Genomic DNA, 27,419 nt, shown 5'->3' on the forward strand with positions numbered 1-27,419 from the left:
GGAAGTTCCCAGGCTAGGGGTCCAATCTCAGCTGCAGCTGCCGGCCTACACCATAGCTCATGGCAACGCTTAATGGATCCTTAATCCACTGAGGCCAGGGATCAAACCCACATCCTCATGGATATTAGTCAGGTTCTTAACATGATAAGCCACAACAGGAACTCCACCATCCCTTTCTTAGACATCAATATTTTCTCTTAATCTCCGTCACCATAACTAGAAATGGACTTTCTTTCACAGCTTTTATTCATTTAAATTTTTATTATTTTTTTCTTTTTATGGCCACACCTGCAGCATATGGAAGTTCCCAGGCTAGGGGTCAAATCAGAGCTGCTGCTGCCAGACTACAGCACAGCCATAGCAGTGCTAGATCCAAGCTGCATCTGTGACCTACATCACAGCTTATAGCAATGCCGAATCCTTGAGACCAGGGATTAAACCTGTATCCTCACAGAGACTGTCGAGTTCTTAACCTGCTGAGCCACAACAGGAACTCTCCACAAACAGCTTTTAAAAGCATCACAGGAGAGCTGCTTTGTAAGCACGCAGCGTTTAGGCAGTCATAATCATGAACATTCAACGTGAGGTCCAGGGCCCACCTCTCCGGACATCAGGGTGGAGAGCAGAGCCTGGGGGTGGCCTGTGTTCATGTGAGAGGCTCTCAAGGAAGGAAATGGCTGTGAAGAGACTGCTGTGCAGGGGCAACTGTGCTTTTGCTTTGCTTGTATTCACTTCTGAGGGAATCGTGGTAAGAGATGTCCTGCTTACATTTTGTGAGAGTGATCTTCACTTTATGTTTCTGGAAGCAAAATAAACCCTATGCTCTGTCTGCTTCCTATTGAAGGACTTGCCAGCTCCTGTCCTGTCTGTTCTGAGTGGGGGTTCTCTTCTGGGCATGGCTGTGTCCCCATCACTGGGAAGAGTCAGATGCTGGCTGTCATGCCCAATGTTGGGTGGGGGCTGTGATGCTGCTTGGCCAATGTCCTACAGCATGAGGGACAGGCTTCTGGCTAGGAGTCACCCAGTCCAAGTGGTCTGAGTGCCAGGATTAAGAAGTCTGTGGTCAGTCACTTCAGCTCCTTCATTGGGTCATTTGCAGAAAAGGTTCAGTAGACAAATTTGACACCTGAGAGTTCTCTCAGTCTAGAGGGATTTTTGCTCTCAGCAACTGAACTGAGCAGTAGTTTCTCCTTGTTTGGAGAGGTCTCATCCACAGGCAGGCTGGAGATGGGTGCTTTGCCACGCATCCTTAGGGAAACCTCCATGAATCACATGGGTCTCATGAATCACATGGGTCTCGTGTTGTGGTAGCTGAACTGCACCATTGACGGCTCCCTGGAGAGACTCACTTCCTGAGCCTTCGCTGGGACACCTCCTCTGTTGGCGTTTCTCATCTTTACTTTTGCATGTCCCTGTCCCACATGACCTGCCTCCAGTGCTGTCCCCTTGGAAACAAACCTCTTCACCCCTCCAGCTTCACATTATTTCCTATTCGGGTGGCATGGATCTGCTCCTTAATGAAGTCACTGCCATTCTGCAGCTGGGACCTTGACAGGCACAGACTTTGGGTCTGGTTGGTCTGTTCCTTGCTCGGCAGACATCTCAAGGGTAAATGAAAGCTTTCCTAGCCTAACTCCCACACTGTGCCTCCATCTGTTCCATAGAGCCAAAATTCACAACCTCTCTTCACTTGTAAGTGAAGTGCCCCCCGCGCCCAGTCCAGTTCACTGGAGAAGCTGAAGACGTCCCTCTTACTCCACTTCTCCTTCCAGAAGTAGTGACCAGGACCTGTGACTCCCCTGAGGGCCTGGGCTGAGAGTAACTGGGGCCGTTGCCTCCACCAGTTCTTAGAGACTTGGAGCCTGTGCTTTGTTTCACAAGGTGTCCCTGAACCCATTTCTTCTGCTTGGGTTGCTCTTCCTTTATGTACTTTTGGACTGTCCAAGCCTCCATGGTTCCCTGAAGCCAAGTTCAGAGTGCAGAGAACCCCTCCTCCACCCAAAACCAGTTGAGCACAAAGCCCCTGCCCAGACAACCACCTTCTTTCAGACACAGCCTCACCTTCCTCTTTGCCTTGGACTCAGTAGGCAGAGCTTTGTTTTCTTTAGAAATTATTATTGAGCAGTCGTCAGATTTTACATTGGAAAACTCACCAGAAGGATGTCTTGGGAGGAGATGCCAAAATGGGGCTAAATGGGTGTTTCCAGGGTGTTCTCCCTGTGAGATGCATTTGTTTTCTTTGACTAACCCAGTATGTTGTCTTCAAACTCACATTGACCAGTTGTGCTAACCCAGTAAGGTGAGGTGACAAAGGAAGCCCAGGACATGCTCCCAGTGGGTCCTCACATGGGTATGTCTGAAGCTGGAGGCTGAACTTGGGAAGGCCAAGGGCATATGGCTGCCCCTACTTGTCATTTCAGAAGAGGAATTTGGAAAACCCAACTTCAGGCAATTCAACCGTCTTTTCTCCGAAGCCCAAGAATCTCTCTCTGCTGCTGCCTCTGTTATTGGGAAATTCCTTCAGGAGTTCCTGGAGGATTGGGGGTAAGTTCCATGCTCCCTACCCCCTAAGTATTGATGGGAGATGGAGACGAGGCTCGGAAACCCTGGGCCAGAATGGCAGGAACAGATGTCAACCATCATGTTCTAAGGCACTGGGACCCTCCTAACAGATACGTTGAGTTGATTCATTGATTTGCTCTCCGTGTTGTGATGCCAGTCCCTGAAGGGTGGTCAATGAAGCCTCAAGCCGACTCAGTGTAGAGTCGTTAAAACACTCCTTCCAAGCCTCCTATTTGTAACTGCATGTGTGTGATGCAGCAACCTCCTTGCCACCCGAAGCAACTGGCATGCTAGTAGGTCTTCCAAGAAAGGCTTCTTCAGGGTCTGCAGGTTTGGCCTGTGATGAGGTATTGAAGGGCTCACAAGCCAGAGTTAGATCTGAGTGAGAATGCTAGTTTCCATCTGCCTGAACGTCTTGTGCCTCCAGAAGCACAGAAATCGGGGCACAAGCCGTGAAGATATGTTCAGAGAGTGAATAAAAGCACTTTGGAAAAAGAAAAGCAGCTGGACTCTCCACTTCCTCACAGGGTTTTAGGAGTCTGCATATAGGTGAGATCTTTCTAGCCAGCTGGGGAGGGAAACTAGGAAGTGCAGGTAGAAGTCACTGTGTTCATAGGGCTGGGCTTCAGTGAGAAGGTAAACATGAATGAAAGTGTAAAATCTGCGATTTTAAATTACATAAAAAGTCTCCTAGGAGTTCCCATTGTGGTGCAGTGGAAATGAATCTGCTTAGTATCATGAGGACTCAGGTTCGATCCCTGGCCTTGCTCAGCGTTTCGGACATCCAGCGTTACCATGAGCTGTGGTGTAGGTTACAGACACAGCTTGGATCTGGCGTCGCTGTAGCTGTGGTGTAGGCTGGCAGCTACAGCTTTGATTCAACCCCTAGCCTGGAAACTTCCATATGCCAAAGGTGCAGCCCTTAAAAAGCAAAAAAAAAAAAAAGTCTCCCAGACCTTCTTCATGGCAGCCTCCACCCCCTCAGGAACATGAGACTAGAATTATTCATTAACAGGACCTGCACCAACCAGCAATCACTTCCTCGGCTGTCACTCCCAGAAACCCCTCTTTCCCTAGCTCAGAAATACCCACACCCTAAATGATTCAGACCTGTATTCAATTTCTTTGAGGATCAAACCTCATTGGAATTTCCCTTAACATGGCTAACAGCTTCTCAGGGGCTATTTCTTTCAAGAAAGAAAGGGTTTTGCACAGGATAATAGCCCATTTTCACATATTTGTCACCTTTTCCTTAACTAATCTTAACAGTACTATTCAGGGTTAGCAAACACGGATGATACATGTTCAGTATTTGTATTAACACAATGTTTCCATTTAGCTGATGCAAGGTCAAGTTCATGAGATTTTCAAAAAATGAATCATGGAAACTTTGGAGGGTATTCAGCCCAACTTATTCAACAAGTGAGAAAAGTGAGCTTCAGAGTGATTCATTATTTGATTCTAGACAACAAACCTGAGACCAAGGCATTATGGACATTGGGCCTCCTGACCACCAGCCCCAGTAGGTTCCTGCCACTTTGGGGATTGTTAACAATGAGAGCACATACAAATATGTGAAAAAGGAATGTTTAAACAACAGTGCTGAAAGGGAAAACACAAGATGCATTTCAGGGAAATGATCTTTAAAAAGTTCTCTAAGCCAACAGGAGCTCCTCAGCCCTGGATGTGCTTAGAGGCTTGAGAAGGAATCCGACATGAGCAAAATCAGTTTGCTCTGTTAGTCCCTTGTTCACATGCATGCAGACTGTCTTGGGGCAGCCTTCACACCTGCATCTGCAGGGTCTTTAATAGACGGCATGAGTTCTTTCATTTTCTCAGTGTGTATTTTTGCGGATTTCTTGCCAGCACACAGATATGACCCTGAAGCATTCTTCTAGAATGTGTAAAGATAAGGCAAGAGGAGAAACTGTGCCCTCCAATTAGAGTTGGCAACATGGGTAATCTCGGGTGCATGTGTTTGTTTTGTTTTTTGTCATCATAGGAAATAGAAAGAGTGGGATCTGGAGCACGGCGCACAGTTAATCTAAAAGGACTCTCTCCTTAGTGTCCTTATTGCAGCTCAGAAGATGTTGCTGTTTTATATTCAACCTCCACTCTGGTTAAAGAAGGGCAATTTGTTCCTCCTCAAATGTTTCTGATGGTTTTCAAGATGGATTTAAAATATTTTGACTTTTAACTTCTGCAGTTATTTTCCCCCAAAACTTTAAAAGTTAATTCAGGATCAGCTCTCAGTTGCAGCACCAAAGGAGGATTAAATACTGACAACCCACACAAATGCCCACACTCCCCAAAAGTGCACACTTCAGGGAGTCAGGCATTAAATACAAGTTGAACATAAGTAGAGAGAGACTTTTCCAAAAAACCTTTTACAACAGCCACCATGGTCCCATTTGAAATGACCCAAGTCAGGAGCTGTCCCATTGGCAGGTGACTTTGCAAGAAAAGCCACAGCACTGCTTCCTGATAAAGATCTTACTTCTTATTCAAAAGCGCTGAAGACCAAAGATGAAGGTTTCCCATTTTCACTTGCTTTTAAGAAACTAAAAATATTTTTTTAAAGTATAATCGTAGAAAGTCGACTGTATATACTGTGTGTGTACACATACACATATAGTATGTATATTTATAGAGAGATACAGATACAGATATTAAGAAGATGGGCTTTGATTATCATTCAAACTTTCCTGTTGGGAAATATGACTGAGGACCCTGAGGGACTATCCGTTGGAACCTAGAATCCTGCATCCACCCAGAAGTGAGAAAGGAAAAAGTACTTTGAAGAAAAATTCTAAAAGAAAAGAAAAAAGTGGAAAAGCTTGTATATGAGGCATTCATCTTCACTGCGTATTCCCCCTGTATTGACTGCCTTGCTGGGTCCCTGGATGTGCTGGTGACCGAGAGGACATGGCCAGCTGCCCTGAGCTCAGTCTAACAATTAAATGAGCAATATATATAATAAAGTGTTGAAAGTCTCCAGAGGTAGAGCTACCTGACTGTAAGGGGCAGTTAAATCTTTGGGGATAAAACCCAGGCCTTGTAGTGGTGTGGAAACTGTACAGGTAGTTCCGTGGCAATGGAAGTGGAGTGGGGGTGGGGCAGTAGGTGTGGATATGAGGGGATGGGGTGTTCGCAGCAGTTAGAGGGTATCAGCCACCCACGTGTTGCTGGACTCCACCCTTAGAATTGTGGATTCCGAGGTCTAGGGTGGGGGGAGGCCAGGAATTGCACATCTAACACGTGGCCAGGTGGTGCTGCTGCTGTAGGCCTGGGACTACATTTTGAGCACCATTGAGATGGTAACCATTGTTCTAGTTCAGGAAGCTGAACTGGGTTTCCAGGAGGGAGTGATGTTTCAGATAAAATGAGCATGCTGAGTGGGACTGGGGGTGTGTGTGATAACACGTGAGTGTGTGAGCGAGGGTGCTGGGTGGACTGAGGAGCTGGGAGGAGATGCTTCATGGAGAGAGAGGCTGAGCAGGGTATGGAGGCAGATCTGGAGTTAAACAAATGTCCAGAATAGTTGGCTATGGCCAGGTTGTGGGATCAGCCTGGTCCTACTACAGAGTCTGGATGTATTTTAAGAGTCATGAATAAAAAGGGGAGTTCCCATTGTGTCGCAGTGGTTAATGAATCTAACTAGGAACCACGAGGTTGCGGGTTCGATCCCTGGCCTTGCTCAGTGGGTTAAGGATCCAGTGTTGCCATGAGCTATGGTGTAGGTCGCAGATGCGGCTTGGATCCCGAGTTGCTGTGGCTCTGGCGTAGGCTGGCAGCTACAGCTCTGATTAGACCCCTAGCCTTGGAATCTCCATATGCCATGAGTGCAGCCCTAGAAAAGACAAAACAAACAAACAAACAAATAAAAGAGTCGTGAATAAAAAGGGATAGAATGTGGTCAGGTTTGTGTTTTGGGAATTTTCTCTGATTCCATTTATGGATACTGGTTGGATGTGGGCAAGACTGGAGAAGTCCTTGTTGAGGGGCAGGTGCAGCCTCTGAGGAAAACAGATGATGGTGGCAGTGGGGAGGGAGGGAGATGAGCCAGTTCCAGAGGCGAATCGGGTGGACTAAGTAAATAGGGACCTGGTACTTCATGTAAGGTAGAGGTGAGGGTGAGGGAGAGACCAGGAAGGAAAGCTGGGTTCGATTTGGTTACTGGGGGTTACCTATGCCTTTCCCACAGGTGTCACAATGGGAAGTAGTGATAGGTTATGGGTTTGGACGCTGAGTTTGGAAGTTCAGAAGATGGCTAGATGTATGAATGGAGTGAGGTAGGAGCTAGAGATAAATTGGGTTGGGGAGAATGTTACCAACACAGAAATGACTTCTGAAGACAGAAGGCTATCCAGGAGGACGAGAGAGGAGATGGAAAGAGGTTCTGGAGAGACTCTGGTGGCTGAGGCTGACACAGTCATGTTCTCCATTTAGGAATAATACTGCTTTTCACTCACAGGTATCAGAAGTGGGATGAGCAAAGGGTTAAGAGAGGCTCTGAGCTGTCGGCACATGAAGATATGAGATGCCTCCCCTGTTCTATGTGGGAAGGGTGCCCTCATCTCCTTTTCCTCCCCTGTGCTGCAGGAGGGCAGAGGGCCCTGCAGGCTGGGATGTCCAGCCTAGCAGGGTGGCTAGCAGGGGAGGCCAAGGCCTCTCTGGAACATTAAACCGGACAGGGAGATGGAGTTTGGCTTCAGGTCTGTTCTGGGCTGTGGGGAAATACTGGGTCTAAGGTTGTAGGCTGGGGTGGTAAGGTGGGCAAGGTGGTGGAACCACTCTTTGTTCCTGCAGACACATGCAATTTCGATATTTGGGGCATACTTTCTAACAGCCTGGGTTAGTACCTGTAACTACAGGGACATGGGCTTAAAAAATTAAAAATGTTTCTTCCCTGAAGGAACTTAGTATGAATGTGATAGACACTTTAAAATCTAGCACCGTGGGAATCCCTATTGTAGCTTAGTGGCAATGAATCTGACTGGCATCCATGAGGATGTAGGTTCAATCCCTGGCCTCGCTCAGTGGATTAAGGATCTGGTGTTGCCATTGCTGTGAGCTGTGATATAGTTCACAGATGCAGCCCAGATCTGGCGTTGGTGTGGCTGTGGTGTGGGCCAGCAACTATAGCTCTGATTTGACCCCTAATCTGGGAACCTCCATATGCTGTGGGTGGGGCCCTAAAAAGATGAATAAAATAAAATCCAGCATCTTGGGAACAATGCATAATGTAGTTATAAACAATGTAGTTTGGTATAAACTGCATATAAATGAGTTAATATGGATGCAAAAAATACCCACTACCCCACCCCCAATTTTTCTGTCCATGGTACTTTCATTCCTTTTCAGAAGAGGACAGAGGGGGCTACACACCCCAGCTACATAAGCTACATGCCCTGGATGTGAGTGGGGGGAGATGTCTGGAGTCTTGGTCCATTAGAGGCCAGCCCCATTATGCTGAGAACCACCACCCATGGCAGGAGAGGGGGGAGCCCTCTCGCCCACGTTTTATGAATCTGGACAAAGAAACAGAAGAAAACAGCATCTCCTTTAAAATTCTTTTCCTGCTTCCTTCTTTCCCTTGCTGCCTTCTCATCTTTTCCTTTCTTTCATTTTCTTTTTTTAATGGAAGCACAAGCTTACAGTGTTATTATCTGAACAATGTTTCTCTCCAAATTCACCACTAGTTTCATGTATAATATTTATCTTTTCCCCAGGGGCACTAGGGGAGACTCCCCACTGTTTTCCTTGCTATGACTTAGGCTCAAGCTGAAACTGGTAGAACTTGATGAGAAACAGGGCTGGGTACTCTTGGAAGTGAAGATAAACAAGTTAGTTTCGCCTCTGGTTTGAATCCATCTAAAATGTCAGAATATGCCACAATGGTTTGAAAACTTTCTTTGCAGCCTTGACACTGCACTTCACTTAGCATGTTGGAAAGGTCAGACAGTAGTGTTGACCCACTCTGTGAAATTACAGTGTGCTGGGAGTTCCTGTTGTGGCACAGTGGTAACGAACCTGACTATGTCCATGAGGTTCAATCCCTAGCCTGGATCAGTGGGTTAAGGATCCTGCATTGCCAAGCTATGATATAGGTTGAAGATGTGTTTTTGGATCCCGAGTTGCTGTGGCTGTGGTACAGGCAAGCAGCTGCTGCTCTGATTGAACCCTTAGCCTGGGAACTTCCATATGCCTTGGGTGCAGCTCTTAAAAAAAAAAAAAAGACAAAAAAAGAAATTACAGAGAGCTAAGTGAATAAACTATAACAAGTCCCTGCTAACTGCTATCTTATTCATGTTTTAAAAGAAACTGGGACTAGGATGAATTGCATCCAATGAGAATTTTTATAGCTGTTTTTTCACCTCAATCAGCTCCTGAAAACCAGAAATGTGTCCTATCTGTATATTTCACCCCACTACATTCTACTTGATAAATCTTGTCTCCAAGCTTGGGTCCCCATATGCTCCATGCTTTACAACCAGAGTGTTAATCAATGACATAATTGGAGGGTTCAGATAGCGGCCAGGGCTGGGTTTTGCTTGTGCATCCTACCTGCACTGGGAAATAGCTTGTCTGCCCATCTTGGGGTATCATCCTAGGACCCACGAGAAGAGGGAGGGGACACACTCTTACCGTTATCATTGCCTTGCTTGATTTCCTCCGCTGTCCTGTCTATCAACACGTACAAAGACCAAACCACACAGGTGATGGCGATGACGTGGAAGGTGACAGAGCAGAATATTTTCCTTCTTTCGCTGGTGGTCATCTGCAGTTTCTCCCACTGAAATCACAAGTGAATCACACAAAACTGAAATTCCAAATAGGAAATTCTGCTCCCCATTCATATCTCAGACATAGGTGATGGCTGGCAGGAAAACGTGAAATATTTGCAATTTTAGATGACACTATAATATTTAAATAAGTCTCCCTGTTTGGAAAGATCTGAAATCAAACTGTGGAGTCATACACAACTGAGATATATATTACAACAAAAACAAAAATATTCCCCCATTCTCCAAATGAATTAAATTGGTCCTTTCTGGTTTGCTAGCATATAAATTCCTGGTCTGTAACAGGAAGGGGACAGTTTTAATACTGTGCGGCTTTTGGAAAATGCTTCTGCTCAGGTTTCTGCAGTCACTTCTCTGTGGACCCAGGGTAGAAGTGGTGACAGGTAATCTCTTCCAGGAGTCTGACATAACCCAGAACCCCCGAATGGTGTTGCATTCTTGAGTGTGCAAGTTATAACAAGCATTTAGGTGACTGAATGATGTCTGTGGGAGAAAGTCAACATTTGTTCACATATCTCCTAGAGGACAGGTCCTCTGGGCGATGGGAGAAAACCAGCTGAAGTCCCAAAGAGCAGTTGTACTTTTCTGCTGCCACCACTATTAACAACCTCTGTCCCTGAGTTATGTTCCTCGAGAAGCTGAAGTCTGTTCTCTCAGTCTGTGGGATGGGGGGGGGCACAGTTTTTATAGTGGGAACTCTAGGATTACATGGGGAGATGTGTCCGTTATTTACTTGGAAGAAACAGACTCTCAAACACAATTTAAATGCCTTGACAGCTAGAGTATCACTTCCTTCTGGTGTTAGGATTTGGTCTTTTTTTTTTGCATATTTTTATATGAAAATCAAATCACTACAGTCTTATTAGATCATGGATTATTTCAGCAGTCTGTGATTCTTTACATTCTTTTTAAAAATTCTTGAAATAGAGTTGATTTACAATGTTGTATGTTAGTTTGGGGTGTACAGTGAAGTGATACAGTTACACACACACACACACACACACTTTTTTGGATTCTTTTCCACTATAGATTATTACAGCATATCGAATATAATTCTCTGTGCTATACAGTAGGTCTCTGTTGTTTATTTTATATAGTAGTGTGTATCTGTTAATCACAAACTCCTAATTTATCCCTTCCCTTTCTCTTTCTGTAAGCTTAAGTTTGTCTTCTATGTCTGTGAGTCTGTTTGCTCTTGCTAAAGCAAACTCCTTAGAGCCTCAGAAGAACCCTGTCCTTCCCTATCCCACACCACATGTATGATTCCATGTATAACTAATTGGACAGAAGAGAGCACATGTCATGCTCCATAAAGTCCTGGCTCTGCCACTCATGTGCCGGGGAAATAGAGCCCTGTCCGTCTGAGCCATCACTTCCTGGGACTCTGCTCCTCGCAATTCCTGACGGAATCAAATAGAAACTTCCTAAGTTCCCTTCCTGTTTGGCCATGAAGGTCCTGTAATTTCCTTTGTAAGAGAGCACGATATTTAATGTCTGATCATGACTCTCCAGAAAGTGTCTTAAACATTTTAGAGATATAAACACCATTCGTTCCTCTCCTTTTACCGGCCCGTCAGTCATCACAGAGTTTTCCTTATAGGGTCCGTTAGAGTCAATTAACCATTCATACCTCATCTTATACTTTCGTTTTCATCAAACTGTGTCTTATATATTATTCTAAGTAAATAACGGAGAGATCTTAGTAATGTGGCTGGGGGCGGGGACCAGATGTGTCAGTCTGGAATCCATTATAATTAATCAGTACTGAATGGAGAAGATTTCAGGATGTGGATCTGGGCTTCTACCAAAGCTTCATGGAGTTTTCTTCTCAGCACAGTAAGGATCTGGCCTTGTCACTGCTGTGGCTCAGGTGATTTCTGTGATGAGGGTTTGCTCCCTGGCCTGGGAATTTCCGCATGCTGCAGGCACAGCCAAAAACCAGAGCAAACCAAAACAAAACATCCCTTCACCTCATTTGTGTGAGGGATTGATTTTTAAAATTTCATTGTTATTGATTGTAATGTTAACCTGAATAATCTATGTGATTATGGAATAGAATATTATCACTTGTCAACAGCATTTTGTCATTTAATACCTTTTCCTCAATCACCTCAATATACAATATAATCAGATAAAAAGTGCAGGATGGTGGAAAAGAGGCTTTTTATGTTTCAAGTAACAAAATGTTCATACCAACTCAACCCTCGGTTGTAAGGCTGGCTTTAGGGGGGAAAAAAACCCTTAAACAGTGGATCTTCTTCAATCTAAATAGTGTTTCGATGAAGTGGCTGAAACATTCTTCAAAATATGAGCTTCAAATAGAAAAGTATCAGTGGGTCTGACAGGGATAAAGCAAATCATTTGTAAGGACTCCTTTAGTTGCAGACAATAGAAGCTCTCAAGTTGTCACTTCCTAATCTCAGCAGCATCTTAAGGAGTCTAAAGGCCCCAACAAACCTCGCTTCTTTCCCGCCTACATCCTCACAGGGACCCCTCAGGACTTCACCAGGCTGCGCGCAGCCAGCGCGAGGCCACAGCGCCCCCTCCCGGACTATTTCATCACTGCGCCTGGGGCAGCCACAGAAATCTAGACATTTTACAAAATGTTCATCCACATCTTTGTATCTTCAGGTTTATATACAAAGTTTGAATACATGTGGAAAGCCCCCGCAGTTAGAAGCAGATAGCTAAGACAAAGATTAGAACTGTTATTTTAACAAAGATGTCAGGAAAGGGCAAATGCACATTTGTTACTTGGGATGCTGATACTGAAGTCCAATACCAGTTCACGAAGGATTTTGTGATCGAAAAGCGCTAGGCTGCACCGATGCCCACAGCCTCAGGGTCCCCTGCCAATAGGCAATTTCCTTGCTTCCTTCTGCACAACCTCCAGGTCTTTCCCCAGCTCCTGGGGCGGAACTTCTAACTACTTCCGGTTTAGCACCTACCGCCCCATTCAAAGGCAGCTTTAAACTCTTTAAAACTTAAATACGCCCCAGTTTAGCTTTTCATATTAGAAATGAAATATTTGGGCCACTCATCATACTTACTGAACCAGCGACTCTCTGGAGGAGGGGACGGGGGACTGTGCACCCTGATTGGTGTCTCACCTGGTCCCCAGGTGATGCTGATGCAGGCTTAGTCCTGAGAATCGCCTGCCTGATGAGTGTTGCTGAGCAGAGCCGCGAGGCAACCGGCTCAGAAACAGCACTTGTCATTCCCTATCTTAAACTAGTCAGTAGTCCAGGGAAGGACATCCACCAGTTTGGTTATCTGGCTGTGATGGAAATATTTCTGGTTGAGGGAAAAATAATGTTAATGAATTTGTTTGAAATAAAATCACTTGGATCTTGAAATAAAGTCTTTTGTACTTAGCTTTTTTTTTTTTCTTTTTAGCGCCAGCACCTGCAGCATATGAAGGTTTCCAGGCTAGGGGTCTAATCGGAACCACAGCCGTGCCAGATATGAGCCGAGTCTGCAACCTACACCACATGGCAATGCGGGATCCTTAACCCACTGAGAGAGGCCAGTGATTGAATCCACAACCTCATGATTCCTAGTTGGATTCGTTTCCACTGCACAAGGACAGGAACTCCTGTACTTAGCTTCCTACTCACTAAAATAAATTGTATCTTTTTTTATTTCACTTTTCCAATTAGTGTTTAGATACCTGAAAGCATATTAAAATCATACATACCTCATTAGTCACAATTTCAAATATTTTGTGAGAGGACCAAACTAGAGACTCAACATTTATGAGGAGTAACTCTTGAGGCCTTAAGGAGTCCCTGAGTTCACAGATACGCGGATGGGACTCATTTCCTCCTAGAAATGTATTTAAAAAACACTGGAGGAAAAACGTAACCTCATCAAGCTTTTAGTGATATTTACTACTATCTAATGATAGGTAGGGAACAAAGAAGCAAAGGTTGGGATGTGGATGGTGGCCAATTGTTAAGTTCACAGACAAGCTAAGAGGCTCACCTCAGACATGGGTCAGAAAGCACATACAATGCAAGCTGGTCCCTCAACAGCATTACAAATAGCCTTGTACAAGGATCACCTGGCTTTCTTATCAAGGGTCAAAACCTCAAATGTTACATCCATAAATGCTTTGTGAGGCTATTGCAAACTCCTGGAAAAACTCTTTTTCCCCCCCATAGTTCTCTCTCCCATTTTTTGTCATCAATAATAATGACAAGGCATCTTTTGTGCATGGTGCCATGTGAAGGGATATCACACATTTCTGGTTGAATGCAGCTCCTCTGCTTCTCTTGCTCACAGCATAAGAGGAAAAAGCCTCACACTGCAGCAGAGGCTGGGAGCCACATCCTGGAAACTTGAATGTACCAACAGTGAGGGTGTCTCCCGCTGACAGATAAGGGTGAGATTGTCAGTGCCCATCATGGAATGGTGGGAGCACATGCTGATTCAGAGGTGAGGCAGCAATCACGGACACCCAGGTTAGGAAAGACAACACTGAAAGCAAGTGCCAGTCATTTTCCACCAAGAAGAGGGATGCATGGGATTAATGACTTCATTTTCTATTAATGAAGCAAATGGCATCCTTTGGCATCCAGAACTGCTGAGTGATGGGCACTACCTGGTCATGGAGGAGAATAACAGTGTAGATTATTCAGCTCTGAGAGTCCTTCTAAGTAGTTTTCAGCCTTGGCTATGGAACAGGATCGTCTTGGGAGCTAGTTCCTAGCACACACACCAGGCCTGGCTGACTCTATCACCAAGAGTGCACTGTCTGTGGTCCAAGCACACCTGCTAGACATGAGGGTCTGCCACTAGGAGCTGCATGGCCTGGGCTGGGCTAGTTTAATTCCTTCTACTTCCTTATCTGTAAAACAAGGATAAGAACAGTACCTACAGCAGCCATAATAGAGAACAGTATGGAGGTTCCTCGACTACTATATGCCCCAACAATCCTACTCCTGGGCAAACTTCCAGAGAAAAACCATAATTTTAAAAAATACAGGCACCCCAAGTTCATTGCAGCACTTCACAATAGCCAAGACTTGGAAACAATCTTAATGTCCATCAATAGAAGATTGGATAAAGAAGACGTGGTATACGCAAACAATGAAATATTACTCAGCCATAAAAAAGGAATGAAATAATGCCATTTGCAGCAACATGGATGGACCTAGAAATTATCATAATAAGTGAAATTAGTTGGACAGTGAAAGACAAATATCATAAGAGATCACTAATATGTGGAATCTAAAAAAAATGATGCAAATGAACACACAAAACAGAACAGAGTCACAGACATAGAAAACATAGAAACCAAAGGAGAAGTGGGGAGAGAGATAAACTAGGAGTTTTGGATTAACATACACACACTAATGTATATGAAATAGATAAACAACAAGGACCTACTGTATAGCACAGGGAATAATACTCAATTATCTTCCAATAAACTCTAATGGAAAAGAAACTGAAAAGAGTTTATATATGAGCATAATTGAATTACTTTTCTGTACACCTGATAATAACACAACATTGTCAATCAACCATACTTCAATAACAAAAAAGAACAGTATCTACATTACAGGGTCTAGTTTAAGTGAGTTAATGCACGTAAGTATCAGGCACTTAGAAGAATTCAGTAGATGAGTATTACAACTTGGACCTGGCAGCACCATAGCCCATTAGATTCGGGTTGGTCTTATCATGTGATACCAGCACTGAAGGAGGAGGCTGAGTTGGGATATGGTCATTTTGCAGAATTAAGGTGGCTGAAGCCCACCCCATCTATTTTCCAAGTACAAATAGATTTTTTAAAATATTGACTCTAATAGCAAAGAAATGTGATCTGTTTTTATTAACTCTTTATACCAAGAAAGGCAAGTAGATGAAACACTGCATCTCCTGGGCAGACCCTCTTACTGTCCAAAGTAGCTTCTTCATTGTGCTGCTGAGAATACAGTGCAGGATGCAATAGATGTCCTGGAAATTTTCATTCTTTTCGTCTGCAAATTCAATCAAAAGTTCTGTTAAAGCCACCCAAAGAAATATCATTCTGGGTGACGGTTTTCACAGATTAAAGGGACTCTGACATTCCAAACAAACTGCAGCATGGAGGTGAGTGTGTGGTTATAAACTGCATCTTTCCTGAGTAATGTGATGCATGAGAGAGGGCCTGGTCAGAAAGGTGCCTGGGCTGTTCTATCTTAGTGACTGCCAACCCCGAGCAGCTGCTTGGGAATGGGTAACCCGAAGAAATGGCCCTTCTTCCTCAAAGGTAATCCCCCTGGATGTCTATACACAAGGACTCTTAATGTTTGCTTTTTTTTTTTTTTTAAAAAATGCATTTTGAGGCAAATGGATCCAATAGGCCTTCACCCAGAGATCTCACATCATTCTCCCATATTTACAAGAGTACATGGAACAGTCCAGTTGAGTTGAAAGGTAGAGGTATTATAATGGGACCAATTACACTTCTACCAGAAATCCAGGCATTACTGAAATATCATTGCACAGCTTGAGGAAAAGGTGCATCTATTTAAAGCAACAGTAGTAAACATAGATTGGGAGTTCCCATTGCGGCTCAGTGGTTTAAGAGCCCAGCATAATCTCTGTGAGGATACGGGTTTGATCTGTGGCCTCCAGTGGGTTAAGTCATTGCCATAGCTGCAGCATAGGTAGCAGATGCGGCTTGGATCCTGCATTGCTGTGGCTGTGGTATGGGATGGTAGCTGCAGCTCCAATTCAACCCCTCGCCTGTGAACTTCCATATGCCATAGGTGTGGCCATAAAAAGGAAAAAAAAAAAAAAGGTAGACCTAGCTTGTACTGTTGTGCAGGTCACATTCCTTTCCATTGGGAGGGATAAGTTAATGAGAATTGTAACCAGCTCAGTGCTGGGCAGAGGTGCCAGCTACTGGATGAGAAGCTCTTCAAATGCCAGTAGACTCAGAAGCCAAGGGAGCATAAGATGTTGTGAAGAGTGGGGGCAGCGGGAGAGAGAAGGGAGTCTGGTGTTGGGTGACAATCAGGTGGCACAGTCTGGAAGCCTCCTGCTCAGAAAGGCCCTGGGGCTAAGTGACAGGATCCAGACTCTGGGGTCAGGCATCTGCATAGAGTCCAGTCGGGGACCCTCAGGGTCTGCCTTGGGGTGAGGACCCTACCTCCTCAGCCTTGGTTTCCAGGTAGGTATGACTGGAATTCTGAATCTATCCTTGTATAGGGTTGTCATTAGAATTAATGAGATAATAATATTCATACACAGTTAGTAAGCCCTCAAGTAAACTGGGGTCCCTTGCTGGTTTATGAAACGAAGTTTCATCTAGTTCACATGTGTTTGATTAGGTTCATAGTAGGCTTTCTTGAATGATACTTATTTTTTTAATTCCTTGAAATGCAACACACTGCTTGCCTTGGTCCCAACCCTGACTTTGGTTTACCCCCTGCCCACTCTGCTCATCTGTGTCACCTCCTTGGTGCCCTTGGACAGCTGACTGTGTGGCTCTTGAAGTGCTGGCATCAGTAGGCCAAGTTTTTCAGAGAGATGGAAGCCAAGATGTGCTAAGCACATCCAGAGTTTTAAGATCTTGAAAAGAGCTGTTGATCTTAGCAGCCAACATCAGAGGTGGCAGAAGGTCCAGCAGATATGAAAAAGATGCCCAGAAGGAAGCAGTATTGATTTGCTAGAAGTCACTGTATTGATTTTCTGGAAGGAGTTTATTAGGAAGCTGCTGTGTGAGAATATTAATCTTACAGGTATAAAGAGTCTGAAAATATTGTGGACAGTAAATCCAAGGTTTCTAAAATATTTGTATGAAACAGCCAATTTGATCAGGATTTAAAGTGTCTCTCTATAAAATGTACATATAATACATATTAAATGTACCTCTAAATACATATGAATCTGATGTTATTTGAAATGGCATTCCTCTCTCCCTCCCTTCCTTCCTTCTTCCTTCCTTCCTCCTGGCTGCACCTGCTGCATGTGGAAGTTCAGGGCCAGGGACTGAACCTGCACACCAATGACCAGAGCCACAGCAGTGAAAATGACAGATCTTTAAACCACTGCACCACAAGGGATTTTTCCTGAAGTGATTTTTCTAACAAACCTTTTCCTGATTTCTTGGTATTTCCTTTCAAGGAGTTCACAAGTGATGGAATTTCCTGAATGTTTTTTTTTTTTGAGCAGGGCATTCATAATGCAGAAAATTTGCTGAGTGAAATCATCCACTAGAGGGTGTGATAATATCACACATGCAACGGATTTAAGTGGAAACTAAAGAAATGGACAAATGTTTATTTTATGGATCTCTCTTGAGGTTCTCAGGTAGAGTGACTGGATTTGCTGCGGCAACATTTAAAAGGCGAATTCTTAGACTTTGTCCAGATCCATATCTGGGGAGGATATGCATTCCTTAGAGGCACTCCAAGTGATTCTTTTATCTGCTGAAGTCTGAGAATAACTTTCCTGAGGGGTGGAAATTCCGAGAAATACTTTAGAGAGGAGCTGTAATTTCTAATACTTTTTCACAAGAGTGAAAATATTCCTACCCACCCCCAAAATCTGGGTTGATTAACATGTTGCTGTGTAAGAACACAAATTACTTAAAGAATTAATAGATGCATTTAAACAAAGTTACTTTAAAACATTTAACTAATACTTGATATTTTCACCTGAAGGCTATGGTGAAAACATATAGCACATCCTGGAAGCCGTTTCAGTGTTACTGCTTCTGCCACTGCGAACCTGTGGGGAAATCTATGGCACTGTGTCCAGGGGATGCTTAACTAGGGGCTGAAACTCCACAAAGAAAATAGGGAGAAAGGCTAGACTATGTCTCATGAGACGAACTCCACCTCCTCCCCACAGAGTCAAGCCCTGGCCTGGGGCTCTGGGACTCGCCCTGCCATCCACTGTGTACCCTCCAGACCCAATTCTCTTGGGGGAGTACCAGCAATGCCCTTGGGGTCGGCACAGCCTATGTGACAACTTTGTGCCTAAGTCATCACAGCCTTGCATAGTACCTGTGAACCAAGTGGAGTCAGGAACTGGGATATTGGATACTTACAAAGACTCAGTTTTGAAGTTGGGGTTAACAGATACACACAACTGTAGATAAAACAGATAAACAACAAGGACCTACTGCAGAGCACAGCACAGGGGAACTCAGTATCTTGTCATAACCTACAATGGAAAAGAGTCTGAAAAAGAATTTATATATATATATATAAACTGAATCGCTGCTGTATACCTGAAACATTGTAAATCAACCATATTTCAATAAAAATATGTATTGTTTATGGTATAAGTAGATATAAATATGTATATGTATACATATTTATATGTATTTGCAAGTATAAATATATACATGTCTTTATATGTATGTGTATATATAATATAAATATATATTATATCTGACCCAATTTTACCTCCCTCATATTCTAGCTGAAGAAACTGAGGCCCAGAGAGCTGAATTGATTTGCCCCGGGCAATTCAGTGAGTTATTAGTAGATTCTTTTTCTAGCTTTTCTGGGAAATAGATTTTTTTCTTTCAGAAGCTAATTATTGAAGCATCACAAAATATTGGAATTTATTCTAGGTGCCAGGGAACAAGGTAGCCAAGACTCCCATTTTTACGAAGTTTACATTAGTGTCACAGCTGTGGAAGGTTTTGTGTTTGTTGGTACAGGGGACTATATAACTGCTCATTGATCAGCTATCACAGGCTTTAGCTTTATATGTGCTCCTATCCTTTCCCCAGCTGTCTTTTAGTATGTGTGACTGTGTGTGTGTGTGTGTGTGTGTGTGTATGTGTGTGTGTGTGTGTGTGTGTGTGTGTGTGTGTGTGTGTGCATGCCTGTCTGTACTTATTTTTCTAAAATATTCCTTTAGGTGGCAGCAAAGAAAAAGAAAACTTTTTCCATGGAATTGCTACTGTACAGTAGCACAAGCTCAATTCTACTGACAGCCACTGTCAATACTTATTTTCATGAGTCAAAAAAAAAACAAAAACAAAAACAAAAAACCCCGCATTCAATTTCCAACCTGCTTTAACAGAAGTGCCACATCTGAACATTGCATATAATGTGACCTGGCTGAGGTTTTTTTGTTGTTGTTTTTGTCACTGTTGTTTTAACTCTCAGAGTATTTTAGCTATGTATTTATTTGAAATACATCAGGGAAATAAATATATAGTCTATGCCAGCTCCCATGGCAGCCAATGAAGCTTCAGATCTCAATGTTGATTCAGATTTTGGATATAATAATACAAATAGACTACAAATAACACAAATAGTATTTGAGTTAATATAGTTTAAAAGCAGTTTTATCAGTAGTTGGACCTCAAGCATAATTAAGTGCCTCAATATACCACCTTTGAAATAGTATTTGGCATTTTAGAGATTTAACTTTTGCTGAGAATTTTGTCCTAAAACTGGAGGCTTCCTAATTAAAGAGAAGAGTTTGCCAGGTTTTCCAGGGTATGGTCACAGCTTGGAGATGTGGGTTCAGCTCCAGACCAACACAACAAAGTGAACATAGAAATACAGCGAGTCACACAAGTTTTCTTGTTTCCCAGTGCATGTAATACTATGTTTCTACTATACTGTAGTCTGTTAGGTGTGCAATAACATTATGTCTGAAAACAATGTATATACCTTAATTTAAAACACTGTATTACTAAAACTAAACAATGCTAACCTCATCTGAGCCTTCAGTGAGTTTTTATCTTTTTGCAAGGGTAACATCAAAGGTCACTGATCACAGATCTCCACAGAAATGTAATAATAATGGAAAAGTGTGAAATATTATGAGAATTTCCAAAATGTGACACAGAGAAAGGAAGCAAGCAAATGCTGTTTGAAAAATGATGCCCTTAGATTGGCTTGATGCAGGGTTGTCACAGTTCCTCAGTTTGTAAATAAAGAATGCAATATCTGTGAAGCACAATAAAACAATTTGCCTATATATAAGTTCCCTAATTGTATGTAAAATGTTGTGTTTCCTATTTCTGGGGATAATTCTGTCATTTGCATTGGATTCTCAAAGAGGTCTGAGCCACTTTCCAGATTAAAATCCCTTGCTTTTTTTTTTTTTTTGTCTTTTGTATTTTTAGGGCTGCACCCACGGCATATAGAGGTTCCCAAGCTAGTCTAATCAGAGGTAGCTGCTAGCCTACATCAGATCCTTAACCCCCTAAGTGAGGCCAGGGATTGAACCTGCAACCTCATAGTTCCCAGTTGGATTCTTTTCCACTGCGTCACAATGGGAACTCCAAAAGCCATTGCTTTAACCTGCTTTCCCTTGAACTGGTTATAGTCCTAAGTATATCCACTGACAAAATAAGGAAGCCCTGGACCAGGCAAAGCAGGACTACATAGATTCCCTTCAATCTGGAAATGAAACTTGTAATTGGGGGACTAGACAGGTTTGGAAAACAAAGACCAGCTCTGCAACCGCAACTGGCCAGATCTCATTTGCAGAACCTAGAATGGGCTCCAACCCCAAATGCTGCTTACCAACCTCCTGGGTGGCAGGAAAGAACATGTGATGGATGCTTGTGTCATCATGGAAATGCTCGTGTTCCATATTTTGCTGTATAAGAAAGGAAACTGCATTCCATCCTACCCCAAATCTAGTTTTCCTCCTTTTATGAAGATGTTGCTTTGGACCAGGGAAAGCATTTGATTGGCTAAGTTCACCCAAACCCATTTCAGTTCTGAAAGCACCAGAATGGTTTGTTCAGATCTTTGCCAAGGCATCTGTTTCATGAAATGATCCCTTAGGTCTGACTCCTGTTTGTGTGGAATTTCTTGAGACACATGTGAAAATTTCTCACATCCCAGAACAGACTCTGTTTTTCCTCCTGAAGCTTAAGAGTGAGAAGTGGATACGAAAAGAGCTCTTACTCCAAAATTCTTATTTAATAGTCTGTCATTTTTTTCCCCTGTCTTTTTGAAAGTCTAATAAAAATGAGTTGGCCTTGCTTCTTTCTCTATGTTCTTCATTCCCAGTTATTAAAATTCTGAAAAGAAACGCCTTTCTCCACAGCAGGCTGATTGTCAATTTCTCTAGTACCATTCCATCCTTACAAAGGGATATAAATTAAATGGTAAGACAATCTAATTCTGATAATTTGTTCTTATAAAACCAATGAGGTGAAGTTCAGTTACCCACGTTGACAATGGAACAGGAAGGTTTAATATTCCCTTTTAAACGTCCCCTTTCTACTGAAGATTATAAAAGCCTCTTGGTACCTGAGCTGACTGTGATAAAAGGGGAAAGAGTTACAGGGTGAGCTTGGGGCTGGGTGACAATTTAGAGGGGCCTGGGATGCATTTGTCTGAGGAAATTGCAAGACTCAGTGTGAGCTGAGGTGGAGGGGTGTGGGTGGGGCAATGGTGATGTAGGGAGATGGTGGGAGCAGGTGAAAAGGAGCCCTGAGAACTAGCCCAAAGCCTAAGGATATGGAGCAAGGGATTGACATGGATGGTTAACATGTGAGGATAAGTAGGAAATGTTCAAAAGACATTTCTTCATGAACTAGTTGTAGTGAAAAGCAAGACCACAGGGACGTGAGCCTGGACAGACCTCTTTGGCCCTGGGAGGGTATGGGGAATGGGGGAATGGAGAGATTCGGGGAGTGGTGGGGAAAAGGTGGATGGAGCCTCTGGCCTCAGGATGGGTTCCTCTCCTGCTACTGGATGCATCAATCCTTGCAGGTATTTGGGGACAAAAGCCTATGAAGGGGCTGATTCTGGAGATCAGACTTAGGTAATCAGAAGTGGGACAGGTTGAAAAGGCGGAGTATACAGATGCAGAGAAAGTAGGCTTGCAGGGACTTGCAGAGAGCAGGAGGGAGCTGAGAGTTGTCCCTGACCACAGATTGGAAGTTTGGGCTAAATTTCAGCAAAGTTCCAAGGGAGGGCTTAGAAAGGACTTCAGGGTTTAGGGGGTGGAGTTAGCAGGGCTATCTGGTAGCTGGGCTGAGGATGAAACGGAGAGGGTGAGGACCTGAGAGCCCCTGCGAAGGGGGTGGACCCATGTGCTGTCATTTGGGTTCTGCGCACTATGATTTCTCCTTTGGAGACACTCTGATACTCCAGAGGGTGAACTGCCTTAACTCCTTGTCTTCAGACTAAGCACATGTTTATAACTGCATCGAACCCTTCTCACTTTCTGTCCTCTTACTGAAGAGAACAAAGTGTCCTTCCATCAAGTTAATCACTCCTCCTGACCCTTTACCCTTTGATTGTATCTCTTCATTTAATTAACTAACTTTTATTTATTTTGGCTGCACCTGTGGCATGTGGAAGTTCCCTGGCCAGGGACTGAACCCTTGCCACAGCAGTTGACCTAAGCCACAGAAGTAACAATGCTGAATCCTTTAACCACTAGAGCACTGGGGAACTCCCATCTTTTCATTTCTTTTTAACTTCTCTCTCTCTCTGCATACCCTTTCCCTTCAATATGGAAACCAGATTTTATTTTATAGAACTTATCTATTTATTTATTTATTTATTTATTTATTTACCTTTTGTCGTTTTAGGGCCACACCTGAGGCATATGGAGGTTCCCAGGCTAGGGGTCTAATCAGAGCTGTAGCTGCTGGCCTATGCCAGAGCCACAGCAACATGGGATCCGAGCCATGTCTGTGATCTACACCACAGCTCACGGCAATGCGGGATCCTTAATCCACTGAGCAAGGCCAAGGATAGAACCTGAAACCTCGTGGTTCCTAGTTGGATTCATTAACCACTGAGCCACGATGGGAACTCTGACTTCGTTTTTTATTTATTTTTCTTTTTTTTGCTGAACCCATGGCATATGGAAGCTCCTAGGCTAGGGATTGCATTTGAGCTGCAGCTTGGACATATGGCTCAGCTGTGGCAACACCGGATCCTTTAATCCACTGTGCTAAACCGTGATCAAAATCAAGTGGAGCCTCCAGTTCTGGAAGCAAATGGCTCTTCTCATCTCACTGGAATGGACCACGGTACGATTCTTCCTTATGTTTGCTTTATGATTTTACTTGCTTTCTTTTACTGCAACCTCCTTAACCACTCACCTGAGGTTGTGCAGTGTATTTGGGTAAGGACCATGAGCAGGCTCAGGTCTTTTGTGCGAGGTGGTGAAGTGCTAATAATTCCTGAGGCTGTAACAGGAGATGGCTGAGCTGAGCAACTGGAAAACCTCTGCAGACCAAATGACCTATGAATGCCTGATCTATCAAATCACAGTAACAGAAAGAAAATAGGGCCAGTGCTCCCATAGTGGGTATGATCATTTGTACTATTTTATATGGATAAAACTCTAACTTACTGGAATAAGAGTGGCAGCTAAAAGGAGCTGATGTGTGACTTATCAAATAAACATGCAATGTGAAATGCTCTGAGCCAATATGACCCATGCAGAAACTTCATTCGCAGCCATATTTGTGTCTCAAAAGATTTGTGAATTGTGAAAGGCAACGTGGCTGCCTTTTTTTTTTTGCTTTTTTTAGGGCCGCACCTAAAGCACATGGAAGTTCCCAGACTCAGGGTCGAATTGGAGCTGCAGCTGCCAGCAACGCCACAGCCACAGTAACACAGGATCTGAGCCCTGTCTGCCACCTATACCATAGCTCATGACAATGCCAGTTCCTTAACCCACTGAGTGAAGCCAGGGATTGAACCGCATCCTCATGGCTACTAGTTGGGTTTGTTACTGCTGAGCCAAAATGGGAACTCCCATAGTTATCTTTGATGTGGTCAGCTTTTGAGCAAAAATGTAAGGAGTGGGAAGTCTTTTAAATATTTAAAAAAATGAACTGGAAACCCAGACCAATAGTACTGGATGGTGACTAAGAATTAATTCTAAATATCTAACATAAATAACCTGTGAGTTGTATTGCCAAGGTTAGGTTCCAACATAAAGTCTTCAAATTTTTAAACCTTGGTAAGAATCTTAACCTAACTCAACTTTTCTTATTAATCATGAGCGAGAAGGGCAAAACAGTCCCTACCATCCTTTCCTGAGATTTTCCTTTAAACCACCCACTGGGGAGCCCAGATGTCTGGGGGCCTTTCTCCCATGCTGTAGTGGCTTCTCAGGGAATTGTGCAGTTATGCCAATTACATGGAAGGAACTCTCAAAACTGGGCCTTGCATTTTTTTTTTTTCTTTTCAGGGCAGCATATGGAAGTTCTCAGGCTAGGGGTCAAATCCTATGCCACATCCTCAGCAATGCCAGATCCCAGCCACATCTGGCATTTATGCCACAGCTTGCAGCAACACTGGAATCAAACCCTCATCTTCACGGAAACAATATCAGATTCTTAACCTACTGAGCCACAGTGGAAACTCTGTGGGCACTGCCTCTTAAAAAGGGGGGAAATATACAACAGGTGGGTGATACTAAAGCCAGAAAATACTTTGTTTTTTACATGATTTAATTTCACAAACCATGAAAAAGACGTTGATTGCAATCAATTTGCATAGAAATTAGTTAAAATCTGCCGACATTGTTACTACAGCTCCAGAAATGTAACTGCCTGTAGTAAACAACCTCATGTCTCCTGGAAATTCAGAAATAGTACACAAATGCTAGGGGATTATTTTAACTTAATGCCTTAAGATACACATTATCTCTCAAGTCATATTCCTTCACTGTAATGACATGATATCTTATAAAAAAGTAATAGCTTTGTGCATGCAAGGGAGTTTTTGACCCTGTGTTTTACGAGAAATGATTGTGATTTAGGGTTTGCAATGTTGGAAATGGTTTTCTAGAAGGGAGAATGCAGTGAAGTGGGTTGCCTTGACAACATGGGCTAGTTGCATCAAGAAATCCATGGCGACGCAGGACCTGCTGGTATGTCAAGATTGCAAACTATCCACCAAATTAGGTTAAGAGAAAACTAATCCCACTGCAAGATAGTGTTACCTGACCTATGAAATATTAGTTCTCAGTTCTTATCATGAGCCTTGTTGAAACAGATGAAAAATCTATGTGGACAAGACAGCTGGTAGAAGTGGGAGGAAAACAGAAAGAACAGGGTTCTTCTGAAAGCGTCTCCTGCTCTCCCCCACACATCAGCACTTCAACGTGGCTCCAGAAGCCCCTGCGTGGTCTCTGAAAGTGGGTTCTGCTAAGGAAGTGGGTCCTGCCTTGATTCTGTTCATTTCCCCAGCAGTTTCTCTCCCACAGAGATTCTCTGCAGGAAACATCCCTTGTTCATAACACACGTTCTTACATAAGTGCAATCAGGAGTATGGCGACAGAGCTGGTTATCAGTGGAAGAGGAAACAAAGCCTGTTACCATGTGTGCCCTTCAGTCCAGTGGTCTTGGGGCTGAGGAGAGATGTGTCTACAAAGCATCAAGCCTCAAGGATAAAGCCTGTTCTGAAAACAAGCCTGTTTCCTTCCCACAGCAAGTGCGCCTTTGTGGCTCTGCTCTAAGGTCACAATTTTGATACTCTGCTTCTAAAATTGCCATAGAGCCGTTTAGAATGAGGAGCTTGGGGTTTCCTTTCATAAAGGTTTTTTTTTTTTTTCTCTCTCTTCTTTTTCTTTTTAGGGCTGCACATATGGCATATGGAAGTTCCCAAGCTAGAAGTTGAATCCAAGCTGCGGCTGCCAGCCTACACCACAGCCACAGCAACGTGGGGATCTGAGCCACATCTGCGACCTACATCACAGCTCACAGCAGCGCTGGATCCTTAACCCACTGAGCAAGGCCAGGGATCGAAATGCCTCCTCATGGTCATTATGTCATGTTCTTAACCTGCTGAGACACAACAGGAAATCCTCAACAAAGTTTATTTTAAAGGTAAGCAGAGCTATGCTTTTCTCCGGCCAAACTGCAGTGTGCATTCACTGCTATTATTGGAGATGGGCCATGCGTGAAGAGGTTGTACCAAGTGGCTGGTTGCCCTTCCTGTGTGTATCTCCTGGCTTTAGGACCAGGGGGACACATCTTGGGAGAGGAAAGATAGCCTCTGTAGTAACAAGGTTGACTCTCTAGACCAAACTTCTATGAGTTCAGAGGGTACCAATGGGCAGACATGGGCAGTGCCCACCAGTGGGGCCAAGATCACCTCTCAGGGTGCCACAGAACATGAAGGCTAAGAACAAAGGCAATTTGTTCCAAGTGGCATCTCTTCCTTCCCACCCCAGCATAACAGGCAGGACACCTAACAGGTGGACCCACCACCTACATTAAAGGACAGTGCTATTAAGGAGGCTTTATGTCTCTTGGTGGCAAACCTATACGTCATCTACTCAGTGCCGAAGGATGAATGCAAACACTGGTTTTTAGATGCATCTTTAGAAGTGACATGTGAATGGGACTAGCATCAGCAGTGACTCACTGCTAGATGATCCCTCGTGGAAAAATAGGCATGCTGTTTGGCAGGATGCCAAGTGAGTAGAGTAGTCCTGGTGAGCATCTCTCTCTCTTTCTTTTTTTTTAAATTGTTGTATTTTGTATTTTTGTATATATTTTGCTTATTACAAAGTATTTCCTATTTTTAAAATTTTTTTAAGTAATCAAAATTTTTTATAAGGGTTTAGTTGATTTACAGTGTTGTGTCAATTTCTGCTGTATGGCACAGTGACCTAATCATACCTATATACACATTCTTTTTCTTATATTATCTTCCATCATGTTCTGTCCCAAGAGACTGGATATAGTTCCCCCTGCTGCATAGTAGGACCTCATTGCTTATCCACAAATGGTCAGTGCTACTGCCCTGCACTTCCCAACCATATCCTAGACAGCATCGGACTCAGTCCTAAATATCAGGACTTCTCAATCAAGAATACAGAGAATACGAATAGTAGGCGGTAATTTGTGTTCTTAGCCAAGTCTTTTAACCTAACCAACCAACACACTATCCAGCACGGCTTTGATACAAACACTCATAGGACCACAGGGAACAGGAATTTCCCCCAGGAGGATAACACTCATCTTTCTTCTGGTAGGTAGGCCACCTGTCCTTTGGTCTCCTTACTCTGACCCACCCGGGTCCAAATCAGAGGCAACTATTTGGGGGAAATATGTTTATCTCTGTGGTCACTTTGAAGAAAGCCCCT

The 27,419-nt window shown here is 43.5% G+C and overlaps 1 protein-coding gene across 2 annotated transcripts in view; it reads right to left on the bottom strand.

The window, feature by feature from the left end:
• The window catches only part of MARCH1 (membrane associated ring-CH-type finger 1), a 575,522-nt gene that overhangs the window by 4,932 nt on the left and 543,171 nt on the right, over positions 1-27,419 (bottom strand). Inside the window, exons 4-5 of one of the 2 annotated variants that reach the window (XM_021100587.1) lie at positions 15,219-15,352; positions 9,211-9,358 (exon numbers count right to left, since the gene is read on the bottom strand). In XM_021100587.1, coding sequence (XP_020956246.1) covers positions 9,211-9,358; positions 15,219-15,352 — 282 coding nt within the window. The remainder of the gene's footprint in view (positions 1-9,210; positions 9,359-15,218; positions 15,353-27,419) is intronic. The other variant, XM_021100588.1, reaches the window with a different exon arrangement.

Source organism: Sus scrofa, chromosome 8 (genome assembly GCF_000003025.6).
Source record: "Sus scrofa isolate TJ Tabasco breed Duroc chromosome 8, Sscrofa11.1, whole genome shotgun sequence".
Lineage (NCBI taxonomy): Eukaryota > Metazoa > Chordata > Mammalia > Artiodactyla > Suidae > Sus > Sus scrofa.